Here is a 24,782-nt window from a genome sequence, read left to right on the forward strand (position 1 = left end):
TCATCTCCTCACATAGGTACTGGTGCAGTGAATCCATGTCAACTGCATAATCACAAGCCCAAGTGGAGATGAGATCACACTCTGGGTATACCAAGATGTTAGGGTAGTAGCCCTTATTAGCAAAGAATGGTGAGACACTGGTAGTAGTACTAGGGGCATTGTTGTAAGCAAACTTGGCCAGAGGTAGTAGTTCAGCCCAGTTGTCCTGCTGGTAGTTGCAGTACACTCAGAGGTATTGTTCAAGAGTCTGGTTGGTCCTTTCAGTCTGGCCATCACCTTTGGGGTGGTAGCCCAAGGTGAAGTGCAAGCACATATCTAAGGCCCTGCCAAGTGACTGGAAGAAGTGAGAGATGAGCTCTGAGCCTTGGTCTGAGGTTACATGGGCCAGCACTCCATGCTTAGAGAAGACATGGAGTAAGAAGAGTTTGGTGAGTTCTGGGGTCATGATAGTGTCATGGGTTGGGATGAATATGGCCTGCTTGGAAGGCCAGTCAACTACAATGAGGATGACTGTGAAGCTGGATGAGGCCAGGAGTTGCTCAATGAAATCCATAGAGATAGAATTCCATGGTTTTTCCAGCACTGGGAGTTGTTTGAGAAGGCTGTAAGGCTGATGGTGGGGAACCTTAGCCTGAGCACAGGCCATGCAAAACTGGACATAGTCCTTGACAAAGGTCCTAAGGCTGGGCCAGGTGTACTCATGCTGGATGAGTTCTGAAGTGTGGCTTTGGCTGAAGTGGCTGGACAGGGGGTGGTCATGCTTAAGCTGCAAGACCCTAAGGTGAAGATCATTTGAGTCTGGAACATAGATCCTTCCTTTGAGATGAAGGAAGCTGATGTCATCTACTGACCACCAGGGATCAGACATGTCAGACAGGTGGATTTGTGAGACTGGGTCATCTGGCAGTGTTGTCAGGATATCATTGTGTAGTTGTTCAACATCCATTAAGGCAACTGCTTGTGAGACTGGGTACTCCAGGTAGGTTGCACAGAGGGAGACCACTAGTTGCTCCTGGGTGAAGACTGGTCTCAGGTTCTGTGGGTTCACTCAGGCATAGCTGCTATCCCCCTCTTTGGGGTAGATGCCCCATCATCTAGTTAGGGCATCAGGCTTAGCCCTGAGCTTACCAGGCCTGAATTGAATGATCATATTGAACTGGGAGAGGAATTCAGACCAGCAAGCTTGGTGGCAAGTGAGTACCTTAGAGGTAGAAAAGTACTCTAGGTTCTTGTGGTTGGTGACAACATCAACTAGTGAGGCTGAGCCCTCAAGATAGTGGCACCAGGTCTGGAAAGCTTCAAAGATTGCAAGCAATTCCTTATCATGAGTATCATAGTTCAACTCTGGGGCTGTCAGAGTACAGGAGTAGAAAGTGACCAGCCATATCTGACCATCGCCACAAGTGATGGAAAGGATGCTGGTGATGGCATAGTCTGATGCATTGGTCTCCATGGTAATGGGGACCCCAGGGATGAAGTGAGTTAAGACTGGTGTGGTCATGAAGGTGGCCTTGAGGTTGTTGAATGACTGGCAGCACTCTGTCATAGTTGTGTCTTGACCCCAGCTGGACTTGGCCTTGCATTCACTCAGTCTGGCCTCAGCCTCACCAATCCCTTATCCCCAGATGGTCTAGCACAGTACACACTGCTTTGCAGTGCAGGTCACTTCAGTTGAATTCTGCCTGATCTTGTCCCTGGTTTGCCCTGTCCTGGTCTCCATTACCTTAGTCATACCTTACTAATACTGGTCTTACCAATCATCTTAGCAATCTTTGTGAGACTGGCATTACCAGTCTCCATACTATAGCTACTTCTAGTATATAATCTCTTAGATACTTGGCCTGTACTCCCCAGTCTGAAATCAAATAAGTTTTATCTGTAATTCTCAGCCTCAGACTCAGACTGAAACCCATGCAAGGGAATAGCACTGTAATCTCAGTTACTAAGTCAAATCAGTCCACCACCTGTATCTCTGCCCCTTCCCCCTGATCCTGACCCCTCAGCCTTGCACCTGCTTTGGTCTCCAGTCCAGCCTCAACCCAGACATCATGAACTTGACACACTCCTCAGAGAAGTTCCAAGGAGTGCCCTTGTGGGTAAGCCAAGTCAGTGGTATGACAATGTCCAAATAGTTAAAGATAAACTGGCAATAGAAGTTTGTGAAGCTGAGGAAAGATTGTATGTCTTTGACCTTGTGAGGCTCAGGCCAATCGCAGATAGTCTGGACTTTTTCCTTGGACATTGTGAGGCCAGCAGGGGAGAGGTGGAAGCCAAGGTACTCAACTGAGTCCAAGTGGAACTCACATTTCTCTGGCTTTGCATAGAGGCTGTGAAGCCAAAGCTGGCAGAGTACCTCTCAGACATGCTGCTTGTGGGACTCCTTATCTCCAGAGTAGATTAGAATGTCATCAAGGTAGATGACTATGCAAACATCCAACATGTCCACAGAGATGGTATTCATGAAGTGTTGGAAGGTGGCTGGGGCATTGGTGAGGCCAAAAGGCATTGCTAACCACTTGTAAGACCCATACCAAGTTTGAAACACAGTCTTCCATTCATCACCCAGAGCAATCTGGATGAGATGGTAAGCATGCCAGAGATCAATCTTGGTATAGATTTTGGCTTGGCTTGGTGAGTCTAAGAGGTTGGAGATGAGTGGTAGTGGGTATCAGTCTTCTTAGTGATTTTGTTCAGGGAGCTGGAGGGAGCCATTCTTCTTTTTAATGAAGAGGACCAGCACAGCATAGGGGGAAGAGGTCAGACAAATGAAACTGGTAGTGAGATTTTCATTGATGAAAGTCTGGAGAGCTTGGAGCTTGACTGGGGACAGCAAGTAGATGGTGCCTAGGGGTGGGGTTGTTCCTTCTTCAAGCTCTATTTTCAGGTCATACTCCCAGTGTGGCAGGAGTGCTGAGGCCTTGGCCTTGCTGAATACATCAGTGAAGTTGTGGTACTCTTCTGGTACATTGGGTAAGACCAGAGGAGGGGAAGCCAAGGCCAATTGGGCTTGAACTGAGTCTGAGGGGAAGAGCTGAAGTTGGAACTGGGCAGACCCTTCAAGTTTGCAGGCACACATGAAGGCAGCTGCATTGATTAGGGAAATGAGAGGGGCCTCAGGGGGGTACAAGCTGGGGAGTCAGAGATGGTGCAAGGCCATGTTGGTCACTAGGACCAGGGTCAGGAAGACCAGTGGGAACTGGACTTGCAGGGGGTGTTGATGGGGTTGGCATTCCTTGTGTATGAGTCTGGAAAGTAGTGCTGCTCAATACCGAGTCAATCAACAGATTGTACTGGGTGAGCCAGTTATGCCCAAGAACTACTTTACACTCAGAATCCAATGGGGCTAGATACAGGGTTACTGGTGTGACATCTCTGGACATGAAGTGGATTGAGACATCTATTGCTTGGGTTATGGTGAATGTGGACATTCCATCAAAAAGCCAGAGTTGGATTGGTGAGACCAAGTAAGGGGTAAATGAATGTTGATTAACAAATTGATTATCTATAAAACAATGAGTGGAGCTGGAATCCACTAGGTGTTCACATTAGGTGCCTGTGCACCTCAGAGTTCGCATTTCTTACTTTGTTATGTTTGCTATTAACCCTACAACTAGCATTGGACACTTGGCTTCGCTCTAAGTGTCCTTGGTTTGTTTCTGTTTATTGTCTATCTTTGTTTATCATTTTTGCATACTTACTACTGTGTGCCCAGTGAAGTTTTCCTTCAGTCTCTTACACTGGGTACCAGTGGCCTGAAGCTGTGGTTATCTGAACACTAGGGTACAAAGCCAAGGTAAATCATGATTTTCTATAGTGATGTACAGATTCAATGAATTTGGGCTGGAAAGAGCAGACATGTTGCGTCTAGCCTCCAAGTTTGCACAACTGGAGTCAATGCAGCTCCTGGATTGTGTGGAGTCCCAGGAGCTGCTACCTATTTTGTTGTCTCAGGGGTAGAACCCAAGCCCAAGGCCAGTGCAGCCTTGGTGGTGGCCACAGTGTGAGCCTTGGCCTTACTGGCTTTCTTGGGGCATTTATCAGTGAAATGGCCAGGGCCTCTGCAGAACATGCAGAGGTTGCCCTCAATATGACACTTGCATTCCTCAGGAGTGAGCTTTCCATCCTTGCCAAGTTTGCTAGACTTGGGCTTGGATGAATTGCTGTTATTATTGTTGCCCAGTTTTGATGAAGCCAGCTTGGACTGGGTAGAACTGGTATTGTTACTGCTGGTCTTGGGCTTTTCCTGGCCAGTCTTGGACTGACTGTTGTTTCCAGAGCCACAAGACTTGTTGTTGTTGTTGCTGGAGGAGCTCTGATGCTTATTTGCCCATTGGATTTCTTCTTTGCACTCCCAATAGCATGCATCTATCTCCTGGGCAAGGTGGTGGACCTCATGTAGTGTCTGGGGCTTGCCAACCCAACAGACCTCACCTCTGATCTGGTCTGGGAGTGCAGAGTAGAAGTGGTGGTGCAGTGTACCATCTCCATAGCCTTGGACTTGCAAAGCAAGCTGATTGAAGTCCACCACATATTTATTGATGCACTGACTATCCTTCATGTGTAGATGGTCAAGTTGGCTCTCAGCATCAGCAACTGGGTTGTGAGGGCCAAAGGTGGTTTGTAGTTCTAGGACAAACTCCCTCCAGGAGTCCATCCAGAGAGGCCAGTCATCAGGGTCCTCAACCCCAAGCAAGTCCAGCTCGAACCATTCTAAGGCCATGCCCTTGAGGTAAGACTGCACAAAGATGACTTTGGCATGGTTGGTCCTAAAAGCCCAGGGGCAGTCTTGGAGATTCAGCTTGCACTGAATGAAGAAAGCACAAAGTTTCTTGGCTCAGTGCCATCAAAGGTATCAGGCTCATGCAACTTGGTCCTGCTTGAGGACTTGGGACTAGTGTGGGCATTGCAAGCCAGCAGTTTGATGGCCTCTGTGAGGTTGTCCAGGACTGTAATTGCAGGCTCAGTGTCTGGGTCTGGGATGTCTGGTTCATCCTCCAGATCATTCTCTTCCAGATTATCATCTCCAGGCCCATCGTTGCCAGGACTGTTGCTGGGGTCATCATCCTCAGGATTGTTGTCATAATCATCACCTGGCCCATCACTGCCAGGGTCATCCTAGGGATGGGAGCAGTGGGATGATGTGGGGTGGGAATATTGGATGTCTGGGCTGAAAAGCCCCTGAAAGGACTAATGGGATCTGGAGAGCACCTAGTGGTGCCCAAGGTAGCTAGTGCTGTCTCACAGTGAGTTCCCACTGGCTGAGGTGGAGCTGGGGTTGGTGGCAGAACAGCCATGGGGAGGTTGGAAATGAGCCTTGGTTGCCATGGTATGTTAGACCCACACAAGTGGTGAGTCTGAGATACTGTCAAGTTTGTGACATCCAGGTTGAGGCCAGACCAGAGACCAAAGTGGGCATGAGGCTGAGAGGGGTCAGGGTCAGAGGTGTAGCAGAGATACAGAAGGGTGGACTGATTGGACTTATCAACTGAGGTTACAGTGCTATTCCCTTGCATGGGTCTCAATCTGAGTCTGAGGCCAAGGCAGGATTATCAGAGTAACTTAATTGATTTCAGACTGAGGGGATACAGGCCAAGTATCTACAGGTTTATATACTAGAGACAACTATAGTATGGAGACTGGTAATGCCAGTCTCACAAGGATTGCTAAGATGATTGGTAAGAATAGCATTAGTAAGGTATGACAAATATGACCAGAGACTGGGACAGAGACAGGGCAGGCCAGGGACAAGACTGAGGCAGGCTCAACTGAGATGATGCTTAGTAATAACAATGCAAAGCAGTGCTAACCATGCTAGGCCAACTGGGGGTAGAGTTTGGTGAGGCTGAGGCCAGACTGAACAAGTGTGAGGCTGAGTCTGGCTGGGGTCGAGGCACAGCTATGACAGTTTATGGCATTTTGCCACTTTGGCCAGTCAGCTTGGGATTTTGCCTCCTGTACTGTCAACAGATCCAGCCCTTCAGCTTCAGCCATCCCTGCCACCATACATACATGATGTTAGTGTCATCTTCATCTGCAGCTAGTTCTTCATCAAATATGTAGGTAGCATTCTCCCAGGATTTTGGGCTGTTTGGGTTGCTATTGCTCTCTCAGAGTTCTTTCACAAAGTCAAGAGGGATGTGTCCATTGCAAGTTCCTTCACCTGCACATAAGCACCTCATATAGTCTGATTCAAAATGCTGGTAAGTAGAATGACAAGTTTGAGGTGGAGGTGTTTCAAAATTTTCTCTGAGTGGGTCCAAAATGGGTCTTGGAATTTCTGAAGTTGCTTCAGTGGGTTGCTCAACTATCTGTGAGGCCCCAGAATTTCCTTGTGAAACTTCAGAATTTCCTCCTGAGGCATCAGAATTCCCCTGCTCCCCCTTGAGTGGCACACTATGTGGTATGGACACATCCTGGCACTCAAAAATGACACTTTGTTCAATTCCAACTGCTCATGTGTCAGGCCAGTAGATGTGGTGGCCATCACTCTCAGGATCAAAACCTACCTAGTGTCCATCTTGGGCTTGCATGTCTAGCTTGGAGCTGGAGGTATCATGGACCTTGACATGGCATCCCTAGACTGGAATTTTTGAGAGGTCAGGTGGTCTTTGGTAGAGCATTTCATAGGGAGTTTTTGTGCCTAGAAGGCAAATTGATGAGTGGTTTTTGAGCCAAGTCACATGCATGATGGCCTCCCCCCAGAGGTTCTTAGGTAGACCACTGGAGTGAATCATTGCACATATGCACTCAACAAGTGTTCTGTTGAGCCATTCTGCAACTCTGTTGTGTTCAGGGGTATCATGGACAGTTATGCATCATTCTGTGCCTCAGGATTTCAGGTATTCTGAAAATTCTGCACTAAGGTATTCTCCCCCTCAATCCAAGCAAAGTCACTTGACTTTGGTGTCAAACTGCATGTTCAGACACGCTTCATAAGCTTTGTAGAATTTGAAGTTCTCAGCTTTCATCTTCTGGAGGTACAGCTTGGTGTAGTGGGTGTGGTTGTCCATGAATGACATGTAGTATTGGCTGTGGCCTGGGGTTTGGACTGGAGAAGGTCCCCAAAGGTCTGAGTGGACCTTGTCACCAAGGTGTTCATGGTGGGGTGGGTCACACTCCTTCCCAATGGGCTTCTGAGTCACTTTGGCATATTTGCATGAATTGCATGCACCCATGGTGGAATGTGCTTTGTCCAGCTTAATTCCAGTGATTGTGCCATCCTTCAGCATGCACCAGATGGCTTTGGGAGCAATGTGGCCAAGCCTGATGTGTATCTCCTCCATGGTTAAGGCTTCCATGGCCTTAGCTAGGCCTGCAAAGGCACAACAAGCTCATTTGAGGCAGTAGAGCCATTTTTGCACTGGAATTTTGGCTACTTTCTTTTTCTGAGTGTTGAAAATTTGACAATGCTTGTCTCAGAATAATGCAGCATACCCAGTGACATCAAGTTTGCTAACAGAAATGAGCATGATTCCCATCTTTGGAGCATATGTAGAGCATGTCCTTGAGTTGAATGTGGGTTTGTGCAGTGCCATTTGGGAGTGAGATTGCAAGGTCACCTTTCCTGATGGCATGGAAGGTGTGATTGTCAGCAGCAGTGATAGGTTTGGGAGTGATTGGCTTATACATCAGTAAATCACTTTGAGCTGTGGAGCTCTCCACAGTGCTCCATAATACACAGAGTCCCCTAGCTAGGTCCAGGCTGGACAGATGCACCCAACAACACTTTTTACTATGGCTAGTTGCCTGTTACTATGGAATGGTCACATTGTCATGGAACTTTGTCCAGTATCTTACTTACTATGGATTGCTATGGAAATTTCATGCTTAGATATCACTGTACAAAACTGGCCAGACTGTATTCTCCTTGGGGTGTTGTCCAGTACTCCCCATCTCAATGTTTACTTTGCAAACATGTGATCACTCCACAACTAGGAACAGTTCACAGCAGGTATGACAGGAACAGGAGCATTGGCATCAATTGTGTACTACGTGTAATGACAGGTACAACAGGACTAGGTATTATGAAATCAATCAAGGACTGCCTGAATGTGCTGGTACCTCTCTACATTCAAATCAACCTCTTGCAGTGCAGCCCTGATATGAGGAGTCAGCATGAGCATGTCAGCTGCCCCAGTACTTACCATCCATCCTTTGCCCACTGAGAAAGCTGATCATGCAACCTTGCACCGTGATAGGGATTATGAAGGATGTTGTTCAGCACCTTCATCATGCCATGGAAAATGGAATTGTAAGCCTTGCCAGAGAATTGAGGCATCATCTTTCCTGTGCTGTTCTTCACAAATCCATCCAACACACAATGATACTGTGAGAAAAGTTTGAGTTGCAGCGACTTGGGGTGTAAAATAACTCACCATGGCTGCAATGAGAGCCAGACAGGAAAGAGGAACTGAATTGTTGAAGGACTCAGGATGCTTATCCACAATTCAATAGGTCCCAGTGTAGTAGAATTGTATGACAGCTTCCTTGAGGGTGGGGTGAGCAAAATTCCTGGTTTTTCCCTGATAAACCAATCTGTTAGTAGTGCAGACAATGAACCACGTGAACATACATTCTTGTCAAAACCACCTCACAGGAAAAGCAAGTTGTCAAGGAGCTTTGTGGCAGCAGTCTCTATCCATTGTACATGAACCCGTGGTGCAACATCAGAAGGAGGGATAAGGTTGAACATGGATGGCATGGTTGCCAGCATAACTGACTTCAATTCCAAACACCAGGTAGATATATCACCAAGGAGCTACCAGTGGTATGTCAGTAGCTGTAACCAAAAGATGGGACTACTTATGAGGCATGCCATTGTTGCTATTAGTGCCTGTGCACCTCAGACTAATTCCCAGGTTCCCCACCTTCCATATTAATGATGTGTGCACTTATTTTCTTCAGTTGTTCTTTGTTTGTTCAGTGTTCACATTTTTACTGTGCACAGAGTATCTTGTTCTTTAGTTACTGACTCTGTGCACATAGGTGTGTAAAACTACATAGACAACAATTTAGTTACTGACTCTGTGCACATAGAGTGCTGAGTATTGGGATATCTTAACAGCCATATCTTGCTTGTGGTTAGGCTAGTAACCTATAAAGTTAGGATAACAAGACATGTATAAAGCAAAAATATTGTTACTCACCATCTTCAAATTGCACACTGCATTGATTCCACTCAATGACAACAGTGATGAGCACCTCTGTTATGGAGAGGTTGAGGTTGTGAGATTTCGATGGGAACAGGTTAGAAAGTGCATGTGCAGCCCTGCATTACTTGCTTAGCATCTTTGAGACAGTCCTTCCATACTGCCTTGTAAAATCTCAGTTGTGAAGGCAATGGGCCCTCATCCTTAGCTTTCTTGGAGTTATGAGGGGCTCTGGTGTGCTGAGATACTTCGTTGACCAAGTCATGTGCAAGGGTCAGAAGATCATGATCGGGAACAGGATGGCCATTAGTGCGATGGTGGCATTCAAGAACGTCAATGACAGTGCCACATTGGGAACCCTAAAATAACAATCTGAATAAATAAAGCTAGCAGGAATGGCATTTTCATACCTCTGGCTGAGCCTTGTCCTTGGATTGTAAGCTTTGCAGAGCCACATCATCATCCTCATCACATGAGTACTGAAACTCATGGTCAGGGGGTAAGGAATTGTGGCGAATAGGATTGCTTGTCATCATTTCTTGGGAGAAGCCTAACAAAGAATGTTGAGCCAATACCATAATAACCTCTGATGCATACCAGGATGAGTTGATTGCCTAAGATTCGTTGCACCCCATCCAAATGCATCATCCTCATCTTTGTCAAACTCATTGCTGGAGACCTCACCAGCCTCTGCATCCGATGGGTTATTACTCGAGGACTCTGACTCCTCTTCTGAGGAGCCCTCTGATGACAGCTTCTCCAAACTCTTGTGGCAAACATCAGCAGTTGCTGAAGTTTGTCTCAATGAGAGTGAGCTATCAAGGGAGGGGTTGATACAAGAGTCAGGGACAGCAGCAGGTTGCTGGTGGGGGATAAACCAAGACTGGTAGTTGGGCTGGGGTGTTGGCAGATGAGATGTATTACTGGGAACTTGGTCTCCCTGAATCACAGTAGTATAAGGATTATTGAGCACTTGAAGGTCAGGTTCCATCCCAGGAGGCATGATATGACCTGGCTGTTGAGCCAGAACACTGAAACCAAAGTGATGGGAGTCTGTGGGGTGCTGATGGAAGACAGGTGTTGCTACTGCTGTTGAAGACTGAGGGACAGGATTCTGAAATGAACATTGTATATCAGTATGAAAAGACAATCACTGGAGGCATATCAACTGGGCTAGGACCATTCACAATGGGAGGCACATAGGGTGGTGGGGCAACATTGGACTTTGCAAGCAGTTAGCTTGATATTTGCAAATAACTAGAACTGACCTTCGGTTTTGCATTCTGGCCAGCACTGTGGCCCCCACCCTTCTTCTGCCAAGTGGGTGGAGGTGCAAGAGGATTTACAACAGAATTGTTGGGGAGATCTGTCAACTTTTGTGGCGGTGTAGCTTGGCCTTCAAGGGCAGTACCAATCTGCTCCAATTGCTTGGCCCTTCCACCTGAACCCACCCCTGCCCTTCCACTATGACAGAGTCCCACTGTGGCAACAGACTGAGACTCTTTGAGATCGATGGGTGGGCTTCCTAGACACTTGTGTTTTGTGGGTCAAGTGCTTCTGTTGGCCTCTGGTCATCATTTGGCTTTTTTGCTATCCTTCTTTTTTGGCAGGATTGCTCCAGATTGGGTGGACATCTGAAGGTACAAGCAGTTAAACAGAGAACAGTATAAGATGGAAGCCTGGGGACCACAGCAAAATGACATCTTGTGAATCCATATAAACATTGACAGGTTCATTGTGAGATGTAAAACGAAATGACATGCAGAGATGGTTACCCACTGCAAATGAATTGAAACACTTTACACATAATGTACAGAACGTGAACTAAACATAAAATTCATACTAAGACTACACACCTTTGAAGCATTTATTGGGTATAGGAGGGTTATCCATGCTCCTTACCTCTTCACAAAGGCGTTTAGAAGATGTAATTGCCAAAGACATGACATCCATGTTGTTCTCCTGACTCAGATGCATGCTTGAATTAAGTGCTTTGTGTTGGGTGATGATCTGCTGGAATGCATTCATCATCTCCGGTGGTTTCTTGTATGGCATGCTGGCCAAGAAATGATCAAAAAGGGAGATAATGTCAGAGAACTGCACTGCAGTTCTGCTCAGCAGGGACTGCCCAAGCAATATGCACCACTTGTTAGCCAGAGGGATTAGATCTTGAAAATATTGCGAGACCTTGGAATCCAGCCTCAATTCAGATGGGTCATTAAGGAATGTGAACTTGGCACATCTGGTGATTTTGAGATCTTTGGCCACCTTTTCACTCCACAAGCCAAGAAGTGTCTTTTCATGGCTGATATCTTGACACTTGTGGCCAAGTGGCCCATCATAAAGGATGAGGATCCAGATGAAAACATAGAACAGGGATTCAATACCATCTGCAAATGTATGGTGTATAGTAGTAGGGTGATCAATGAATATGTGGGTGAGAGGGGCACTTTTCCAGATTGATGGGACATTAGTCTTTCCACTTTTAGTGATGGCTTCCTTGAGTTGGCAAAGGATATTCACTGAAAGGAAGGGGACTGTCCCCTTTGCATACTATCAGCTTCGAGTTCCAAAATGTTTTGCATAGTACTTACTGCACCACCCAAGTCATATTCCCCCTGTAATGTGACCTGCACAGCAAATTCCCAGTCAAGGAGAAAGTTGTGTGACCCATTTGTGAAGTCCTCGATCATTGTATTGTTGATGCTACAATCTTGATGGAGGACACCCCTCTTGAGAGCCTGCTGTTGGACAGTTAAAGCAATTAGTATTGATTTTACAAGTGGAAGAGGATATGTACTTTGTAAAATATCTCAGATGCATGAAACAAGTTCCTTTTTTGTCTTGAACATTACCATTGGCCTTGCACACAGCTTCATAGCCGATCACACATGAGTTTGTTAAGATAACCACAGACTGAGGCCACTTGTGCCCAGTGTAAGAGACTGATATTCAAGGGAATACTACATAAGACATACCTTGTGCCCAGTGTAAGAGACTGAAGAAAATTTCACTGGGCACACAACAGTAAGTGTGCAAAAATGATAAACAAATGTAAACAATAAACAAAAGCAAACAAAGAACACTTGGAGCGAAGCTAAGTGTCCACTACATGTCTGTAGGGTTAGATAGAGATAAAACAAAAGGAAAATGCAGTCTGAGGTGCACAGGCACCTAATATGAACAGAGTTCTCTGAGACTTCATGCACAATTGCCACTTCTCATCACGATATTGTTCAGTTTTATTGACAATGCCCAGCTCAACCTCAATGACCCAGTAGTGTTGCAACTTGGGAACTCTGTTGATGTCCTGGACCAGCTTCATCATGTTGACTTCATGCAGGGCTGTCCTCTGCTCTGACTCCTCCACCCAATAATCCTTGATGACATAGTATTCCCCATTGTAGCATGCAAGGGAACACACAGTACCCCTTCCTAGAAAGCCTGTGCTCAAGAATAATACATCAAGCACCTTGTAGAAGGTCTTGTTTACTTGGATCCTCCCAATTGCTGGGATGTGTTTGGGTGATGCAGGAGCTGGGAGTGAGTTTGCACTGGGGAGGATGCCTGACTCCAAGTGAGGAGAAGGCATTGCAGGAGAGGGGAAAGGGGAGAGAGGTATCACAAGTGCTGTGCATTTGTGGCTGTGTGCAGGATGGGGGATATCTCTATGGTTGAATTGAAGCCAAGGGTTGAGCAGGAGCCAAACGCAATGGCACATACAATGTATGTGAAGACTTCTGCATCAGTGTGGATATTGATAGAGGGTGAGATTGCACCACCAGAGTGGTCATAAAAGTGAAGTTGAAGAAGTTCACTATCAGTAATTGATAATCCAAGGACATAGTGCCTCCAGGGCTGGTCAACAAGGGTTAGATATGTCTTAGTGTCCATTGTCTTCCCAAGGTGGGATGCTGGCTTGAAAGACTCCTTTGAGCACTCAGCAATGACTTTGGGACTTAACCATGTAATCTCATTGAGGGATACTGGGGTGTTATCAACAAGGATGAGGTCGGGCTTTCAGGAATAACCTGTAGAACCTTGCAAGCTGGTTCTGCTCCAGTCTGCCATCCATTGATGCTGGGGTTTGCTGGATAGACTGGGCATCGTGGATTTGGTGGTGGTTCCGATAGCATTGAGAAACAGAGCAACTTGCTTTTCAAAGCAGAGCTTTTCCAATTCTCTGGCAGCTCTGAGGCAAGTGGCCCAGGTTGCTCAGGAGGTGAATCAGAGTCTGGGGGTGGACAAAGCTCCCAGTTCCAGTGCTTTCTATCATTGTTGTATAGGCTGACCAGGCTGTCCTCTGACAAGCCACCCTGGTTGAAGGAGGTGGAATAGCTATGGACACATGTGGGAATTGTTTTCAGAGGGACAATCAGGGACCTGGGAGCTATGGAGGTAAATGTATCTCTGAAGGACTCAAAGATAATATTTGTAACATAACCAAGGCTCTGAGGAGAGCTAACTTGTATCCATGGTTCATGGATGATGGTGCCCTCAAGTTCTGAAGCAGTGAACTTGTCCATAACATGAACCACGTGGCCATGTTTGGGCAGGGGGAGAGAACCAATCAGCTTGTAGGTACTATCTATTGTTTGATATCTGTTTTTGTTCAAGTCTTTGGACATTTCTGAGGGTTGTTGACAAGTAGGGTCACACATTTGAAAATGGTGCCACCGCTCAAAATACTGATGCATTTCAACATTAACATGTAATAAGCTCTGGTATACAGTAAGGTAACATGTATGTTGACTAGATGGGAGGAGAGTCCAAATGACTTAGGGCAAAGTATGTATTTTTGTTGAAGTATTTGTTGAGATAGAATTCAGTAGAATGCTCAAAGGAGTTGTATGCCATCAATCGATTTTCTGCAGTTTGCCTGAAGCGAGGTATGAGATGTGCAAATGCCTGGACCTGACTGAGCAGGATGACATCACCAAGATGTTGGCCATTCACCCTCTTTGCATGCCTAAGGATATGTAGGTGTGTCGCATCTTCAGCTGCTATGTCAAAACATTGTATGTAGACCAAAAAACAGTCTGTCCATGACCATCTTACCCCCCTCTTGCCAAAAGGGTGCATCAGGAGACAGAGCTGGCCAACAACATGACCTAAGATACTCTTGTGAGTGACATGGAAAAGTAGTGTGGACCATGAACCTTTCAGGCCACTCTCTGGCCATTTGAAATGGGGGTCCATGTTGATGATAGCTGCATCATAGCAGCCAAGGGCCCAGGTCTCGCAAGGTGGAGAACAGAAGAGAGTCTGGGCAGGGAGGATGTCCATGATATCATGTATCACTGTGTTCTGCAGCTGCATCTTGTACCAAACCTGCAGATCAGTAAAAGGCAGGGTTGAAGAGCTTGATCCCTGATGTTGCCTGCTTATAGTGTGCACAGAGCTTGGTCCATACACCTTCTCACAATTTAGAAAATTGACAAGGGCAGCTCAGAGGTCAAGTAGTCCAAACTTCTTGGCAGCACCATCAACACTAATGTGTCGCAAGGGTGGGTCATAGGAAAGGTTGATCGCCATACCATCTGTGATAAAACTACACAAGGGGAAGGGAATGGAGTCTGAATCCTGGGTCCTGAGGCATGCAGAGATGGCGAAGTAATTGGTGATGGGCTGCATGGGACCTGGCATCTTGGAAACTAGATTCGCCTCCTCATGATCACTGATCTCACTGTTGCCATCATCAGAACTCCCATCCTCAACCTCCAAGGACTTTTCTTCCACACAACCATGGGAGTGAGTCTTTGATTCATATAATGATGTTGTGAGTTCAAACATCCTACATTTTTCAGCACGATCGAGGTACTGGCAAATTTGAGGATCATAGTTATTGTTATTGCTAGCTGATGCAGGTGTCTTGATCTCCGATACATGGGCATGTTCAGTTACATCGGCAGTCCATTGGATGGTGACCCCAACACACTTCACACTTGGTATGATGCTCTGCATGAGTTCTAACTTGGGGATGTGCCAATGTTGATGGGCTTGTTTCCCTTACTGCATCATGCACTGTAATCAAGTATCAACTGCTTGTGCACATGAAACTTGTCCAGTACAGAAGATATTATATGAAGATCATCGTCATCAATGTGGTAAGCTTGGACTCAGTATTGGACGTCCATGAGCACATGAATAGCAGTAATAATTTTGGGAGGGGCTGCTCCAATGATAACACCAACAATGTAACATTGGACATCATGGTGCATGCATCCAGTCACCTGCTTCAGCTTAGCAACACCACCTTTAAAGTGATGGAACCCTGCAGTTGGCTGTAAAACTGAGAAGCAAAAGTTGATTTTGGCTTCACCAACCACATTTATGCACCACTTCATGTCATGGTCCCAAAATTCCTTGTGCAGGTGGTGAAGGGGCTCTGGAATTATAAAAGTGCTTGGACAAGAAAGCAGAATGTCCCTCCAAAATGGGTCACTAACTCTGCTGAGGCAAAAGCGCTGTGCTTTGTGAAAGAAGACTTGGATGTTTGTAGGGTGGACCTTTGATTTCACCACTGCGAGCTGAGCCAAAGTGGTGGATGCAGTTCGTGGCTCATGTCAGAATGGGTCTCCAAACTGTTTGTACATCGCCATGGTGATTGGGGAAGTCTTTCCCCCAACAGCTGCAAGCATGGCAGCCTTTGGAGTGTCAGCGATATAACCCACAATTGGCGTGAAACAGTACCACATGTGCCCCAGAGAATCCAGTAACATAATGCTGAGTTTGGCAGCTTGCTTGACAGGTTCAAGTACAATATCCAGGCATTCATGAATGAGCCTATCTTTGAGGAGGCCACACATATGCTTGTTCTTGTGCATGAACTTGGGGATGGGGAGGAGAGTGGTGAGCATAAATGAGTTGGATGACAATTTTAGGCATGTGGACATCTTGATATTTGCTAGGCTGATGAGAAGTGGATGAGCAACTCTGCCACCACATAAAGTAGTAATATTCATCTTGTCTGAAGAAAGTATCATGCCAAGAAGAGTCACTCCACTTGGAAGCTGTGACTGGGGTACATCAATTGAATAAAAGGATCTATAACTCACAGTGGAAACATGCCTGCATACACCAAGCATCATCAGCAGTCATCCACTCTGTATACACCCTACAAAGCTTCTCAGGTGTATTGTATACATGCCTCAGAACAAAATCGAGCTGGTCAGAGAACAAAGGGTGGTTGAGGAGCCATGCAATGCATTCCAGGGGATCACACCAGTACAAGTGCACAGGGTGTTTGGTTGGCTGCAAAGGAGTAATCTCCATTGAGTGCCAGCATGACCTGCCAGGGAGTAACTCAGCCAGCCCATGAAGTGCTCTGGCTGTATGAAAGGAAATATTTAGTAGCTGTATCTGGCGCATGTCAATAATGATCTTTGGAGAGAATAGGGACAGGCTTATGATTGACAATGACAAGAAAGAGTCTATAGCTCTCATGCTCAGGCCTGAACAAAGTAACCATGATGCCAGTTCCCATTCATTGTGGGAGTTGAAGGGGTAGTACAGATTTGATGCCCGTAGGTTGCTGAACTGGTCACCATTAAATTTGTCCATAAATGTTGGGCCAAGTCCAAACATTTTAGCTGCACCCTCAAAGTTGTCTGTGGTTGGCCCCCACATGTCAAATGCCATATGAACAAAATCCAGGTAATCATGAGTTGCATAGTCATCAGGGTTGGTGCTCATTGGGACATCTTCTAAGTGTGTTGGGTGTTGAGAGTTACAAATGTTCAAGCTCAAAGGTTGGAGAGACTCATGAAGGCAGACTAAGTTATTGACCCAGGTATTGCACCCAGAGGATGGCTGGCTCATGTGCATTGTGACAGCACTGTGACTCCAGAAGCTGCCTTTACTGCAACTTGGACAGTGGGGCATACTCTAGATGGTCAGGCAGGCCGATTCCATGTTATGTGATTATCACTTCAGTGTGAATCAGGATGTTGTTTGGATCACTATGGAGTGTATTTCTCATATACTACCCAATCACATCCCATTTGTGAACATAGTCACTCATGTCTGTTTATAACCTCAATCACACACACCTTCATGCTGGATCAACCATGCCCACAGTTGAGCATCACCCAGGCGGCAAAGGACTGCCTCATAAGCCTCATGATGGCAGGTTCTCTTCCTGCAACAGTCCCTCTAGCAGTGCTGAGGTCAAAGCAGAGACAACTGGTGTCTTAGCTGAGATGTATGGAATATTGGAGTCATCCACTCACACAGTAAGTTCTTTTTTTCCTTCCTAATAACCACTCATTGATAGGTTTTCAATCTGCAGCATGAATCAAAGAGTCAGCTGAATCACAAGGCACTTCTCCTTCTCGATGTAGCACACACACACAACACAAAGTCTTTCATGCAGAACAAGCTCTGGCCACATGCATCACCCACAAATATGAATCAATGGCCAAGTTGTACAAGTACAAGGCAGGCAGTGGTGAGGCAAGAGTCCACAAAAAAGATATGGAGGTTGGCTCATTATGTGTAGCAATGAAAAAACATGGACTGGGGGAGCCTATTTTTGACATTAGTGTTCTGGCCAGTGAGCTGCAGCCATCTCTCAAGTCTGATGGTATGCTATGCTCGCTCTTTTCTTTTGGGCCACTATTTTACTTATGCTGGATCTTGATAGGCACAGTTATTGAGCATGCTGGTAGTCAAATACTCACCATTCATCTAGACTAGTACTATCCATTACTTTCCTGTACTTATCAAAAAATGCTGTATGTTATGTCTGTGTTGTTGCCTTCATGCATAGGGACAAAGTTAGATCTACCAAGTTCTCTACTACAGTGGGAATCTAGGTTGCTGTATTAGCTAGGTGTGTCTGTTCCCTTGTATGCTAGGTAGCTATTGGTCTTTGGATTGCTGGTATCACTGGTATGGCTTACTCAGGTGCTATGAGTTGCTTGGATGCTGGCCACTACTTTGGGCAAGTCTGGTGTAGTCTACTCTGGCACTATGAGTTGCTAGGATGCTTGACATTGCTTTGGACTAATATGGAATTGTGCAAATACTATGGGCAGCTATGAGTTACTAACACAGTTTTGTGTTTTGCTGATGTAGTTGAGGAATTTGCTGCAGTAGGAGGACATATGACATGAAGCACCTGAGTCAAACAAGATGGTCTCCTCTGTGGAATTTAGGCTTTCACCTGTGAGCAGAGCATGATCAAAGGTGTTCATGTATGCTTCTTCTTCATCAATAATGATGTCCTGGGGGTTCAGAATTTCTTCCTCTGCAATTTCCATGAGCCAGTCATCATCCTACAGGTGTGCTAGCCAAACTCCATTGGGTTCCAAGTCAGCACTGGTCTGTGCACTCAAGCTGGCTGATGCACTGGCTGCCATGGCTGCTTTTCTGGTGCCTTTATCCTTCTGTTTCCCTTTTCCCTTGTTCTGGAACCATTTGGGCACTTGCCCAGCTTTTCCACCATCCTCTTCCCAGCACTGGTCTCTGGAATGACCTTTCTTTCTGCAATTTTCACAAGTAGACTTCTTTCCATCCTTTGCTGAGTAAGCTGCATCTTTGGAATTTCCAGAGTTTCCAGTGTTGCCCCTCTTCATCCACATTTGGTGCCTATCATATTCATCAGAAATTACTTTGATTATGAAGTCCAGAGATACAGTGAGAGACAAAAGTGTTGCAATGTTTGAGAGGTGTGACTTGCTGCCAATGTAGCTCAGGCTATTCTGCACAGATAATCATGATACCTATACCATTGGAAAGGGGTGGTTCTAAGCTTGCCAGAGCACTAAGGTTCAGTCTAAACAAATCAATACATGCTGAGATACACCCTATTCTTTCCAAAAGGTGCATTGCAATGCTTTTGTCCCTGACTGGTGATATAGTGAAAGGTGACCTTTTGATGGGATTGAGGGCATGAAGGATAGGAAAATATGATTACATGATAAACCATATGATCTTCCAGATGATTTGTCAGCATGTAAACAATGACAAACATTGGACTTGTACCATTAACCCTCCCTCTTTTACCACAACTCATGAAATCATCTCTCTAGCTCACATGGTCATTTTCTCAAGGAATTCTTATCAAATACTGGTGGCCACCACAGTGCCATCAGTATAACATGCTCTCAGAACCATCAGTCCCTTAAAAAACCTGTTGTCAGTCATTCCCTGGACTGTTTCCCCACCCATGCCTGATGTGTTCTGGGAATAATCAGTACTTGGAAGGCTGAAAATGTTATGGAGGTCAATCTGGCACTTCAGAACATGATGGACAAACCAGTCCCCTCTCAACCAATGCATTTCTGGCACAGGGACAGTGGTATGGAAGTTAGGGCAAGACAAAATCCTCTTTACCCCTGGGTGTCATCAGAAGGATATGCTACTGAACTGCCATGGAGCAGAATCCTGTGCTTCCATCTGGCCCTGAATATTGCCTTTGGTCACATATGACCAAATAATCCTTTCCCAGTCATCTACAGTTCAGATCAGAGCAAGATATAGTGAACCCTCTTATGGTGCTCAGAGCACAAGGAGGTTTTACCTCACCCCAACTTCCATACCAGTGTTCCTGTGCCAGAAATGCATTGGTTGAGAGGGGACTGGTTTGTCCATCATGTTCTGAAGTGCCAGATTGACCTCCATAACATTTTCAGCCTTCCAAGTACTGATTATTCCCAGAACACATCAGGCATGGGTGGGGAAACAGTCCAGGGAATGACTGACAACAGGTTTTTTAAGGGACTGATGGTTCTGAGAGCATGTTATACTGATGGCACTGTGGTGGCCACCAGTATTTGATAAGAATTCCTTGAGAAAATGACCATGTGAGCTAGAGAGATGATTTCATGAGTTGTGGTAAAAGAGGGAGGGTTAATGGTACAAGTCCAATGTTTGTCATTGTTTACATGCTGACAAATCATCTGGAAGATCATATGGTTTATCATGTAATCATATTTTCCCATCCTTCATGCCCTCAATCCCATCAAAAGGTCACCTTTCACTATATCACCAGTCAGGGACAAAAGCATTGCAATGCACCTTTTGGAAAGAATAGGGTGTATCTCAGCATGTATTGATTTGTTTAGACTGAACCTTAGTGCTCTGGCAAGCTTAGAACCACCCCTTTCCAATGGTATAGGTATCATGATTATCTGTGCAGAATAGCCTGAGCTACATTGGCAGCAAGTCACACCTCTCAAACATTGCAACGCTTTTGTCCCTCACTGTAGGTCCTTTTGCATGACCAAGGCCAAAGATGTCATAGCTGCAAGGTTGGAGTCATATGAAGTGGGAAGTGAGCTGAGAATGATGGCTGTGAAGTCATCATCTGTGACAGACTGTCCAAGTGTGGCACGTTGTTCATGCAGTGCATGCATCTTGTTGAAGTGAGCACAGACATTGCCTTTTTCTGCACAGCAGGATTCTTGGAGTTTTCTCTGAAGATCAATTGCAACAACATGAGAGCAGTTTTGGAAAAGATCTGTGAGGACACCCCACACTGTCATGACCATGACATTGGCATAAGCCCCTAACATCTACTCTGCCCTCTTCTGCACCCTGGGAACCTTTCTCCACCCTCTTCTGATGCATTCCCATGCTCCTCTGACCCTTCCAACATGTATCTGCACCTCTCTGAGGTCCCCTGTCCATATTCTGACCAACTCCACCCACCTCCACTCTCTGGCCAGTCATGTGAAGGCCATACCTTCACCTGTGCCTCCTCTGAGACCTTGGTTGGCTTGTCAGGATGTTGGACTTGCAACCCTGTGTCCCAGATAGGGTTCCACCCTTGTGTCAGTCTTTCTCCATTCTTCCACTCCTTCAGTATTTACTCTTTCTCCCTTGTTGTAGTAGTTCCCTTGTCTCAGTTAAGGTCCCCATTGTCCCTATCCTCTATCCCTTGTGTCAGAGGTACTGCTAACCTGTTATATGTTTATTGGCTTGCATTCTACACTGCCCTGCCCTTGACCTACATCATATAAGGCTGCATAGTACTCTGATGTAATCAGTATGAATATTGAATAAAGTCCCCACTTCTGACTCCCTCTCAGCTCCCTCCAGAGTTTTGTCTTCACTCCCTCTGAGTCCACTCCACCTCTGAAATACAAGGGCTGAGCTCATGCAAGGGGGCAGCACACTAGCTGAACCCAATGCCCTCTCATCCAACCTCTGCCTCCAAAACTTTCCTCCATACCCCTCTACTCACTGTTTCTTGCATATCTCACCACCCAGTGGTCAGATTTGCTTCAGACTTTGACCACTGTACTCTGCAGCCCAACCCACTCCTACTCCACCCTAAGAGGAAGTCAGGGGTGTTGTGTGACCTTGACACACACTCTCTTTGCAGTCCCTTCCTTCAGAACTCAAAGGAACAATGATTCTGGGAGTGACATGGCAATCACTTGCTTGACATATCTGTCATCCTTTGCCCATTGCTGGAGTTTTTCTGGGTATTTGCTGACAAGTTTTTGCTCTGTGACTGTGGGCTTCCAGGAGGAGTCTTTTCCCTCTGAAGGGTCCTCCAGTTTTGCATCCAAGCTGGTCAGGTGTCCAATCAGCCCTTTTGAACTGATGGCCCATTCAACCCAAGCCTGTCAAGTTCATGATGTCTGGGTTGTGGCCAGACTGGAGACCAAAGTGGGCATGAGGCTGAGGGGTCAGGATCAGGGGGAAGGGGCAGAGATACAGGTGGTGGACTGATTGGACTTAGTGACTGAGATTGCAGTGCTATCCCCTTGCATGGGTTTCAGTCCAAGTCTGAGGCCAAGAATTGCAGATAGAACTTATTTGATTTCAGACTGGGGAGTACAGGCTGAGTATCTAAAAGCTTATATACTAGAAGTATCTATAGTACAGAGACTGGTAATGCCGGTCTCTCAAAGATTGCTAAGATGATTGGTAAGACAAGTATTAGTAAGGTATGACTAAGGTAATGGTGACTGGGACAGGGCAAACTGGGGACAAGACTGGGCAGAATTCAACCAAAGTGACCTGCACTGCAAAGCAGTGTGTACCACACTAGCCCATCTGGGGATAAGGGATTGGCAAGGCCGAGGCCAAGTCTGGCCAGGGTCAATACATGACATTGCACCAATGTCAATCTAAACTTCAAATTTCATCTTCACATTTTCGACAACCTTAGAACCTGGTCTAAAACTCTGCTAACCACATTGTGTAAGAGAAAAATTACTACAGTATATGTACGCGCTTTTTTGCTTATGTAAGTGACACATCTTCACAACCAAGTCTATAAAACTATCAAAGCAGTTTATACTTCAACAGTTAAGTGTTGGAGAAGGTCAGAGTAGGCCCAGACTTGACAGGATGAGCAAGTTCTGCCTGCAGAAAAGTGTGCTGAGGCAAGACACATAGCCCACTTCACTGACTCAAACATGGACTACATTCTATGTCACACTTCACAACTCAGCTTACATAGAATACTACCAAGTCATGTTGATATCAAGGCAGGAGCAAGAAGAGTCTGAAGAGTACCATTTACACTGGGTACTTATCTGCTATGTAAGACTAGTGAGAGACTAAGTATGCAATACAGCCTGATATGAGTACAAAGATAGAAATCCAGGTGTAAAGTGCAGCGCCAAGCAACAAGTGTACTGTCCTCTGGAATTACAACGAACGTGGGGAGCAGGTGATATCAAACGGAAGGACCGCGGTGCAGGTGAAATCGTGTATATTTTCTGCACCCTTGCGTGTATGCCGGTCACTCCGGCTAAGTTCGAAGCAATATTGTCGTAGGCATCCGCTGATTCTCTCATCTCCGCGTTGTCTTTGCCTACATAGCTCGGTCGTTCGAGTTCCACGCCCGCTTCAGCGGGACGGACAAGCTGTGGCCAACTATTGAAGACCAGTCGATGATACCAGATGCAAGTACGTGAGGATGTTCCGAGGCTTGAACCGCATGATGTGGGTAGGACAACGTACCGGCGGTAGGGTTAAGGGGAAAGGGTGATTGGTTCGATGATGGGGATAGCATAGGCACAGGAACAGAGGGTAAAGCACTGGCAGCATCATCCGCACGGACGCTCTCTGTGGCGGGGGTGCCGGTGCTAATTCCTTCGAGAGTTTCCAACTCCTCGTGCAACCTCTGGTTGGCGTACTTGAGTTGCTGTAATTCATACTGCCAACTGGAACCTCGTGTTGTGTCAAGCTCTTCGAAAAGAGCCGCGTCACCTGGATGCATGACCAACGGACCAGCGTCGCCGCTGTTAACCGCTGCGTCTCTCGGCGACCTCTGACGTGATGAGCTCGACACCGAAACCATCCCAGTGACCGTGCCAGGCGGGAGGACGGACACTTGGCACACAAGAGGACAGAGCGGACTGCCTCGGGGGTTCGCCAGGCCACCCGCCGGTAGATGGGTGTGCGCACGCGGCGTGCAATAGAAGACTATACGCACAGGGGCCGTATGCCCGTTGCGGGTGACGAGCGTCACCGAAAGGATGGTCAACTTTGGGTCACCTGTGTCCGCGATCACCTGAGAAGACAACATGAGATCACCAACGACCGGTGAAAGCACACACACCTCTTCCTCAAACTGACGCGCAAGTTCCGCCTCGACCTGCGCTCGGATCGCGACACCCGAGGCCATACCATCCGCCACCATCCCCCAGAGAGAACGGCCAATGATCTCGCCAACACCCCAGCCGAGAACATCACGAACGCCCCCCGAGGCCACGAGAAAAGTGCCTCCAGGTGCAAGCAATGCCCAAAATTCCTGGGGTTCTGCCAGACTCGCTTTCACCATGATCAGCACACGCAATGAAATGTAGATGTATCACGTACCTGCGTTGGAACCCTGACTGGCTGGCACTACTTGAGGATTTGGTTCCGGGCTACAACTATTGGCGCCCAAAATGCCAACGCCCACACCCCCTGCACGCTTGATGGTATCCCATCGCACAGCAGGCATCCAACGTGCGCGACCGGAAAGTATAATCGCCTTGCGACCCTTTCCGGGTTCGACGTGAAGACGCCCGCGGCACTCGAGCCATATGTAGGATCGTGAGGCACCCTCGGCATCGGGAGTGCCCGACGTTGTTGGGATATCCGACGAGGCATCAGGAGTAGTTGCGTTGGTCGTCGAAGCAGGGGCTGGCGTCGAGGACGAAAACGGAGGGAGAGGATGTGCCGGAGTCTTGGGTGCGGCGCGAAACAAGAGGTCGACGGGCTTAGGCATACCCAGCGGGTGTGTACTGTCCCCAGGCGACCCAGGAGGGCAACCGGCTCCTGACCCAGAACTGGCGAGCGTACCACCCACGCCGACGCTGCCTTCTTTCAGCTCCCGCATGAGAGGGACAAGGTCTGCGGGGTGGCAGACATCAGCGATGCTGCGGCCCACCAGTTCATGTGGCTCGTAGCCGAGAACAAGACGAACCGATGGCGCGACATAGAGAAAAGAGCCCTTGAGGGAGAGAACAAGCAGAAAATCAGGGAGGAGCTCGAGCAACAGGAGTGAGAGTGCGGGAGAAATGGGTGCGAGAGGGGAGGATGAAGCGCTTGACAGGATAGCAGAGGAAGAAGACATGGTGACGTGGGCGGAATTTGAAGCTGGTGCGGATAGAGATGATAGAGGAGTCGTAGTGCCGCCAGGATCGGGTGCCACTGTTCCCGATATATTCACGGATGTAG

At 46.9% G+C, this 24,782-nt stretch overlaps 5 protein-coding genes across 5 annotated transcripts; 1 reads left to right on the forward strand and 4 right to left on the reverse strand.

Annotated features, from left to right (window-relative positions):
* Window positions 1–8,030: 8,030 nt before the first annotated feature.
* F5J12DRAFT_787488 (uncharacterized protein) lies at window positions 8,031–12,741 on the reverse strand (the record flags this gene model as incomplete). The annotated part of the gene is made up of 17 exons (XM_051743653.1): window positions 8,031–8,097; window positions 8,145–8,296; window positions 8,320–8,326; window positions 8,376–8,522; window positions 8,595–8,758; window positions 8,969–8,995; window positions 9,024–9,086; window positions 9,147–9,203; window positions 9,278–9,508; window positions 9,560–9,699; window positions 9,747–10,263; window positions 10,418–10,674; window positions 11,006–11,539; window positions 11,600–11,648; window positions 11,744–11,893; window positions 12,128–12,162; window positions 12,324–12,741. The coding sequence occupies 17 exons, from the start codon at window positions 12,739–12,741 to the stop codon at window positions 8,031–8,033; spliced, it is 3,015 nt and encodes a 1,004-aa protein (XP_051594269.1).
* Window positions 12,742–14,597: 1,856 nt separating this feature from the next.
* On the reverse strand, window positions 14,598–15,113 carry F5J12DRAFT_899149 (uncharacterized protein; the record flags this gene model as incomplete). Its single annotated transcript, XM_051748155.1, has 1 exon — window positions 14,598–15,113. One exon carries the CDS (start codon window positions 15,111–15,113, stop codon window positions 14,598–14,600), a length of 516 nt encoding a protein of 171 aa, XP_051594270.1.
* Window positions 15,114–15,268: 155 nt separating this feature from the next.
* F5J12DRAFT_729227 (uncharacterized protein) lies at window positions 15,269–15,496 on the reverse strand (the record flags this gene model as incomplete). Its single annotated transcript, XM_051741942.1, has 1 exon — window positions 15,269–15,496. The coding sequence occupies one exon, from the start codon at window positions 15,494–15,496 to the stop codon at window positions 15,269–15,271; it is 228 nt and encodes a 75-aa protein (XP_051594271.1).
* A 552-nt stretch (window positions 15,497–16,048) lies between these two features.
* On the reverse strand, window positions 16,049–16,850 carry F5J12DRAFT_688192 (uncharacterized protein; the record flags this gene model as incomplete). The annotated part of the gene is made up of 2 exons (XM_051740343.1): window positions 16,049–16,154; window positions 16,204–16,850. Coding segments are annotated over 2 exons (753 nt in total), but the record flags the coding sequence as incomplete, so codon positions are not given.
* Window positions 16,851–17,218: 368 nt separating this feature from the next.
* On the forward strand, window positions 17,219–17,846 carry F5J12DRAFT_787489 (uncharacterized protein; the record flags this gene model as incomplete). Its single annotated transcript, XM_051743654.1, has 4 exons — window positions 17,219–17,383; window positions 17,425–17,452; window positions 17,524–17,733; window positions 17,794–17,846. 4 exons carry the CDS (start codon window positions 17,219–17,221, stop codon window positions 17,844–17,846), a joined length of 456 nt encoding a protein of 151 aa, XP_051594273.1.
* Window positions 17,847–24,782: the final 6,936 nt, after the last annotated feature.

This window comes from Pisolithus orientalis, assembly GCF_024613125.1.
Source record: "Pisolithus orientalis strain OTSU chromosome Unknown F5J12scaffold_116, whole genome shotgun sequence".
In the NCBI taxonomy this organism is placed as follows: Eukaryota; Fungi; Basidiomycota; class Agaricomycetes; order Boletales; family Pisolithaceae; genus Pisolithus; species Pisolithus orientalis.